An 8,285-nucleotide genomic window follows, 5' to 3' on the forward strand; every position below is an offset into this window, starting at 1 on the left:
TGTTTTAATGGTGATGATAAATGGGAGGAAAGACTTATCTTCGTTGGTAGGTGTTTGCTGTTTATTCGCTATTATTTGTTCAATGATACTGCTTTTGAATGAATACCCAAAATAATTTGAACTTGAATTTGAATATAAGAAGGATAAAACTTTACTAATAAATTCTGGGGGCATGTTTTGTTAAACAGAACACTCCCATCTCTCAATTTAAGAAGTTAATCATAGCTTTTGAGAGATAATGCTTTTGACAGAAAGTTTTAGAGCATGAACTCTTTAAAAATTAGCTTAGCCAAGCCCACTACTTTCTAACACTGAAAAGAACACTGAAGACTTTTGTGATGTTTAAATATAATTTTTAAAATTATATTTTGAAATGTATAATTCAACATTTTTAAGTCTCCAAAGAAACTATTTCAATATAACGCTTCTTCTAATGAAGTTTACTGACAGCACTTGTGTTATGCAAAATACCATATTGCTTTTCAAAGTATAGAATTTCTAAATGAAAGTGCATATTCAAATCTTGAATTTTCTGACACTTAAAAAAATGGCTTATAAAATCATCAAAGCCTTCACAGAATCTTTTGTGACAGGGGATAGCCAAGTGAAAAGGAAGGAGGGCAGATGCTGCACTGATGGTCCTTTCAGTAGCATGCTCACTGTAAAACCTACTCCAGGTACCTGTAACTTGGCTTTCACAACAAGGTTAACCACCTACAAGAGTTACTCATCACTCAAGGCAAATATCACTGCACTTGATTCCCTTTGCCACAGGTTTCAATCACCAAGTAACTTTCTTGAGCCTTGCCAAGACTGAATTCCAGAGCAACTGTTGTTCAATTAAAGATCTCCTGCTCCCTTTTGATACCATCTACCTGAAACTGTCCCCCACAAAAAACATACACACACTTGGACGTACACCACTGAAACAGAGAGAGGAAACATTTAGCTCAAATAATATCCTCTAACAATTCTGACCAATTGCTCATCTACTTTTGAGGGTTTCATAGAGGACTTGGAAGAGTGATTCAGCTACAGACAGCAAATATTTAGAAAAGCTTGAAAGTATCAAATATATAAACAGTTCCTGTAGAAATCTGGTTTTCATAGCTTTTTTGACTTTTAATAAATGTGCCTAAGTCACTATCCTTTTATGCATAATTCAAAATCATTTACATTTCCCCAACACAGTACTTGAAAATCTGGAGCAACCTCCACACATTAAAAAAACACAAAAACCTGTGTTTACTCAAAATAATAGTGAAATGATAATTTTGATATGCAATTTGTTCTAAATCTTTTAAAAATATTTTAAAAGTTAAATGCGTTTTCTCTTAAAGAAAACATATTGCACTTTAGATCATCAAGTATAAAAGGCTTTGTACAAATATTACTAATATCCTCTCATCTTCTCTCTACCAAAGGATAATCTCAGGTTAACATAATAAAAAACAAAATGCTTAGAACATCTCTTACTGGTCATCTTATACCTGGCCATAAGTATAAGGAAACACATGAAAAGCACCATTTGACAGCTGCACTACATATCACAAATCACCTTTTGGAATTAATGTTTAGGTGTTTAGCCATTAAATAGTTTTATAAATTGTTATATTACAATTTAAAATTTTTATGTATTTGGTGAATTGAAAAAAATCAAGCAAACCATAAAATCTATTTTGATGTATAAATCTCATTGGTTTCTAATATTTAATTAAATGATGTAAAAGCATCAAATAACCAGTCTTTTAAAAATGTAAACTAGAATTTTTAACCAATATCACCAAGTTCACCTTTTTCTGTATTGCTTCTATTTTAACTCTAATACTTATCTCTTCGAGGTCACAATATGCAACTCTCCAGGGTATTACCTAGCACTATGTGAAAAAATTACTAACATTTTTTTTTTCTGGGAAACTAAAAGTTTAACTCCAAAGCCAAATCAAAAGTAACCTTACAGTTTAATATCATATATTCTGTGTTAATATATGTTATATCTACACATGGAATCTATGTAAGTAAATGCAGGTATTAATTTCTAAGTCAACAAATTCTTAAAGTAGGAAGGTACCACACAATTTTAACCTAATAAAAGTCATTTCTGTTTCTAGAAAATTAAAAATTGATGCAGCAAAAGACTGCAGCAGGGAGGGCCTGAGATTGGATGTTTTTTTTCTTCTTTTTGGTATTTAATTCAACTATACACAATGTAGTACATACAAGCAAAATACAATTGAGATACTGTTTTCTTTAACATTCCTATAGGAGACCAAATTCATTTGCATTGGAGTGAACACAATTACTGATTTTTAACTCATGAAAGACAAATTCATAGCTTTTTCCTACACTATCTCATAGTATTCACACCATCTCAGCGAAAGAATGTCTAGAACCACTTAGTTACTTCCTAGAGGTGGGCAGAAATTGCATTTTTCAAAGTTTTGTTTCTCACAGAATCATTCAACTTGAGGTACAAAAGCACATTCAAGTTAACATGTCTTAGTTCAAAACAAGGCATGCAGTGTGTGTGTGTGTGTGTGTGTGTATACATATATATATATGTGTATACACACACACATAATTTTTAAGTTAACCTTCATCAACACCAAAAATGAAATTTCTGTCAAGGAAGTTTCCAAAACTTTTAACAGCATTTTAAAGCTTACCAGTTTTTTCCTCTTTAATAAACATTTGACCATATGTACTATCAAGAAATATTAACAGAGAAAAAAGATTCAAACACTTTTATTCAACAGAGCCTGAAACCAACTTACAAAGAGAAATAAATGCTTTATGTGTGGTTGACATTAGAATAATTTGCATTTAATAAGAATAAAACATACGCTGCAAAAAGAAAAGAGTTTTCTATTTCTAAGTGACCCTGAGAAAATAATGGCATCTAGTCTATTATGCTATTATAAAATGATGCCAGAATATTTAACAAAAGATACAACTGGTAAGTAAATGGCATGCCAATAATTTCATAAGATAAAAACATCTCCTCCCAAACTATCATTAACCTTAAAAAATCTATTTGAGATATAGATATTAAAACTAATTCTTGAGAAATCAAAGAAATCACTACAATACAAAGAAAATGCACTCAATTGTTGAATGATTTTTAAGTAAGCAAGCAATGAGGATGAACTATTTTCTTCCCATTTTCATTTCAACTAACACAAAAACCACATATAGAATTGACTTAACACTGCCAAATTTACTTCTAACTTGTTAATATTCATCGAAATGCAACACAAGAACACCAAAATAGTCTCCATATAACATAAAAGCTTTGGTTTCAAATGTCACAGTACCCTGGATTTAGACAGCCATCAACGTGGTAGTGTCCAGGACATGAGAACATACAGCTGCTTCATCCCTGAAGTCTGATCTCAGTACACAATACCGGTCATTAGCTATCTCTCCCTTAGCCTGCAGTACAAGTAGCTAATTTCTGCATTTAAACTAATAAAGGAAAGGAAAAAAAAATTAAAACCATCCAATCAGGAATGATGCAACTCCTCTAGTGCAGCAGCTTATGCATACATTTGGAATGTTAAACATTTTCAGTGTAGTGAATCATACACAGCGTATTTTAATCTACCTCCTGGGTATTTCACATCGCCCACATGTTCAAAGAAATCATCAACTACTAGGGCTGTATAAATCCTAGATTGCTCTTAATTAAATTTATACTAAAAACTGGGGACATGCCTTTAATTCTGAACTCTTAAACAGAACAAAATTACTTAAATGACACTCCGGCTAACAGCAAATAATCTGCATTTTGAAAGAAAAAAGATAAAAAGTAGTACATTTGTGAGAAGTTTTAGGAGCTGTTAATAACTTTAGATAAACCAGTATTTCACATATACTACAAAATTAAATAATGCACACTGCAACATGAAATGAGACACCAACTAACAAAGATAAAATTCTAGTAATTTTTTTTTTACTAATTATAACCCCCGAAAGTATTCATAACCGCAAACAGCCAGCAGAATTAGACATTTATAGAAACATACTGTATCAAATACTTGGGGTAGTTATTTCACTGTTCAATATATTCATTCTGCAAATTTTCAAGTGTTGTGAGATAGTAATTTATATTTGTTGTAAATAGTTAATATATCAGAAAGCTTCAACTTGGACTTCTCAAGCAAAAAATATTATTTTAAAGAAAAGTATACAAATTTAGAATACCTTATTGAAAACCAATTGGTTACACATTACATCTTTCCCAATAGAGGAAAGAACTAGCTTAATATTACACATGAAACTGAAAATCATAACTCACCTTTTTTAAATTAAAAAAAACAGAATTTAAGTAATTTTCTCATATGCCACAGAGGTCATTTGCAAACAAAAGTTATTCTGTTGCTTACTTAAAATAAAACATATCTGGAAACGTGGCACACAATTTTTAAAAATCCCTTCAGCAACATATCTAAGTATTTCTAAAATTAGGGTAGTTTGTTTTAAAATCTACTCAATCCTGGCAAAAATCAGGTGGTTAAACTATTGACTGATAAACTGTAAAGGTGGCAATCAAAAACTTCACTGAACAGCTCCAGTCCAGCTACTTAATGACTAATGGTGAAGAAATGTATGTGAATGGGATATAAACTAAGTTTCGACACACAGCAGAAGAAAAAAATTTAGAATGAGTAATAAAGGGCCCAAATTTAAAGTCCACAATAAACTTTAAACAAAGATGTTTTCTCTTCTCTTCTCATGTTAGCAAATCACTGTGGAGAAATCCAACCTCCACAAAACTTGTTACTCCGTCATTAACAACAGTGCACTTAAATATAACTATAGATTTCACAAGGGTATTTATTTTAGCCGCAAACATTTCTTACAAGCAACAACAACAAAATGCTCAGAAGCTATACTCAGTAGTCTGTGACTGAAAAAGTCCGGCTTTTAACTGCCATCCAATCCAAACAACCCACTTCTTTAGAAAGCTATGCAAAATATTGACCCCTTACTGAATTATTTTACTATTCAACATTAAACTATCTAAAAGAGAAAAGTAATTAATCGCTAAGTTTAGTTAAGCAATTTAGCTGACATAGTAAATATTTACTCTTCACATCTCACAGGAAGTCTTGACAAGCATTTGCTGCTATTCTGCTGGGGGTAGGGGCGGGAGGTGGGGGTGGGAGGTAATTTTTGATAAACAAGTTACAGGGTCCCAGCGAACTGAACATAGCTAGTGTTCGCCACCCCGACCCCAAATTAGGCACCAGATATTTTCCAAGAACAGTAAACACCTTATATAATGAAAGTAAAAAAAAAAAGTAGCTTTCTAAACTATGTATCTCCACTAACAAAACAAACAAAAGCCCCTTTAAAAACTACCAAGAGCACGTTTTTTAAAGCTGTGTGTACGTTTTTTACTTATACGTAAGGCCAATCGCAAAAAAAAAACTAAGCAAAGTATATTTACCTTAGCTTTTTAGAGACTGAGTAATCAACTTCCATGATTTTCCCATGCAATTCCACTTTACCTTTAAAACAGAAATTAAAGCACTCAGAACCTTGCTTAGATCAAGCCCGCGGGGGTCTAGGAGGGGCACGCACGGAACTCCACGCTCGGGCTCCGCCTTCGGGCGCCCCCAAGGGGTCTCCTACCCGGATCGAGCTGGGCGAACTTGGTTCCCAGTGGAAAGAAAGGTGGGCGCCCGGTGTCTCGGGACAAGGCGAGAAGGGTGCGAGCCCGGGTGGGACCCCAGGTATAGCCGTGGGTGGCATTACCGGAAAAACAAATTTAATAAAGAGCGGCGCCAATTTGAAAGGATGAGCTCATTTGAAACTCAAGCTGCAGGGCTGGCGCGGCCCCGCTGCTCTCCCGGCCCCCACCTCTCCATTCCGCTAATCCGGGGCCCGAAGGCTCCACCGGGCTCCCCTCCCTGCCCTCTCCTCCCGGTGGCCCCGAGAAAACGAGCCGAAGCCCCCCGGAGTCCGCCGCAGCGAGAGCCCTGTCCCTGCCCGCTCCTGGGTGTCACCTTGGCCTCGCCGCCGCCCCGCCCCCACTCCACACGCCGGTGGGGAAGGGGCTCCTGCCGGGCAGGGGTTCGGGGGGCGCCGGCCGGGGCCCGGGGGCCCGCGCGGCTGGGAGCGGAGCGTGTGCTGGGGAGAGTTGGGGAGTGCGCGCGCGCGTGTGTGTGTGTGTGTCGCTCTCCGTCTCCTGTCTGGGCTCCAGCGCGCTCGCGGGCCCCCCGGTCGCCTCTTTCCCGGTTCTCAACCCTGGCCCCCACCGAGTTGAGACAGGGCACCTCGTAAAAAGGTGCTTCTGGCCGAGCGGGAGGCGGGGGGACGGGCGGCGGAAAGCCCCCAGCCCCGAGTTCTTCTCAATAAAATCGGACAAAAAATTCAGAGAAAAATAGGAGCGCTTGAGAGAGCAAGCGAGAGGGGACTGAGGTTCGGGAAAGGACCGAGGGGATGTGCCGTCGTGCGAGGGCTGGGGCTGGGGGAGCCCCGAGATCTCGAAGGGGGTCACCAGGGTGGCGCCGAGGGGGTGCCAAAAGTGGGGGGCCGTGGGGCGAGGTGGGGAGGGGGCTCGAAAGGAGAGTGCGGCTCAGGAGACGCCAGAGGGCGAGAGGTTCTGGGCACGAGGCACTGGAAGAGAGAAGGTCCGGCCAGGGGAGGAGGAAGAGACGCTGGATTTGGGGAAGGGGGGACCCTGACAAAGGGGGTGACAGGAAGGTCAGGGGAGAAGTGAGACGGGGGACGCTCAAAGGGTGGGGGGCGGGGAAGCTCAGAGCAGCCCGGGGCGCCAGGGGAACGAGGGGTGCCCCTAAGGAGCCGGCGAGCCTCGGGAGCCCTCGAAGCGGCACGGGGGGCGCCCCAAGGCTGCGGCCCCGAGGGCGAGGGCAGAGTCCAGAGCTGTGGGGGGAGGGGAGCGGGCCGTCCCAGGAGCGGGCCGGCGGCGAGAGTTGAGGGTCTGGTGCGTGGAAGTGAGCGTGCGGGCGCAGGAGCCGCCGCCGGGCGCCGCCCGCCGGACTCGGCCTCCCTCCCGGCGCCGTCCCGGCCTGAGCGGGGCGAGGCGGGGGGAGGGGGCCGCGCTGAGTGCTCACCCGAGAGGGTCTCGATGGCGCGGATGGCCCAGTTCTGGTCGGGGTAGTCCACGAAGGCGTAGCCGGACTTCAGCAGGACCTGTCCCGCCAGGGGCAGCTTCCTGTCCCCAAAGAGCTGCCGGAGGTCGTCAACGGTGACGGCGGGGCTCAGGTTCCCGATGTAAAGCTTGTTCATCATCCGTCTCTTCCCCGAGAGCCCGCGGCTCCCCCGGCCCGGTACCCGGCGCTCCTCGCCTCCTCCGCTGCCCTCGTCTCTCCTCCTCCTCCGCCCCCCCTCCCCGCCCTCCGCCCGCCCGCCACCCACCCCCACCCTCAGCCTGGCTCCCCCCACCGCGGCCGGCCCGGCCCGCCCGGGGGCAGAGGCGGAGGCGGGGACTCGGCGCGGCTGCCTCCTCGGGGCAGAGTCCCGGGCCGGGCGGCGGCGCGCGGACAAAGCGCTCTCTCTGCCTCCCTCTCTCTCCCTCTCAAGGCGGTGGCGGGAGGAGGAGCAGCGGCGGGCGGCGGCAGCGCACCCCGCGTGTGTCTGTGTGAGAGTTTGTACGGGCGTGTGCGCAGCCGAGAGGGAGCGAGCGAGCGCCCCCTCCCCGCCCCGCGCCGCTGCGCCCCTCGCCTCGCGCCCACCGCGCTCGGCAGTGGCTGCTCGGGCTCCGGCCCCGCGCCAGGCGGGCGGAAGCGGGTCGCGGCCCCGGGCTGGGGCTCCGGGCGCCGGAACCCCGGGCGGGCGCGGCGCCGAGGCCGGGCGAGCGGCGGGGCGGGGAAGGCGCGCCCCGGGCGCGGGTGGGAGCGCGCGAGGGGGCGACGGGGAGCCGCGGGCGTGGGAGGGAGAGGGGCTGCGAGTGAGCGCGGAGAGGGGTGTGCGCAAGGTGGACCGGATGTGAGTGCGCTGCTGCCAGGGCAAGCGGGAAGGTGTGTCCCGGAGGTGAGAGGCGAGGGCAGGCTGGGAGACAACAACTTTCGCAGCGACTTGGCCGGGGCTGGCGCCCTGCGCGTTCCCGGGCCGTGCGCTCGCTCTGAGACCCGCTCCCCGCCACGCTCTCTGAGGTGACCGAGCGGCGCGTGTGGTCGAAGGATCGCGCGCGGGAGTCGGGACGCCTGGGACCGGGGTTGGCCGGGCCCTCGCGGACCGTACTCGCGGGGAAGTGGTTCCCGGTCCCGGGCCTCAGTTTCCCGACCGGGGAGGGAAGGCGGAAGGCCAGCGCGGAG

At 45.4% G+C, this 8,285-nt stretch overlaps 1 protein-coding gene across 8 annotated transcripts in view; it reads right to left on the reverse strand.

The window, feature by feature from the left end:
* Positions 1–7,374, reverse strand: part of IGF2BP2 (insulin like growth factor 2 mRNA binding protein 2) — a 177,812-nt gene extending 170,438 nt beyond the window's left edge. For 3 of the 8 annotated variants that reach the window (XM_024244035.3, XM_063721557.1, XM_063721556.1), the window contains exons 1-2: positions 7,083–7,374; positions 5,453–5,513 (exon numbers count right to left, since the gene is read on the reverse strand). In XM_024244035.3, coding sequence (XP_024099803.2) covers positions 5,453–5,513; positions 7,083–7,260 — 239 coding nt within the window. In that variant the 5' untranslated portion in view covers positions 7,261–7,374. 8 annotated transcript variants of the gene reach the window in all.
* Positions 7,375–8,285: the final 911 nt, after the last annotated feature.

This window comes from Pongo abelii, chromosome 2 (genome assembly GCF_028885655.2).
Source record: "Pongo abelii isolate AG06213 chromosome 2, NHGRI_mPonAbe1-v2.0_pri, whole genome shotgun sequence".
NCBI lineage: Eukaryota > Metazoa > Chordata > Mammalia > Primates > Hominidae > Pongo > Pongo abelii.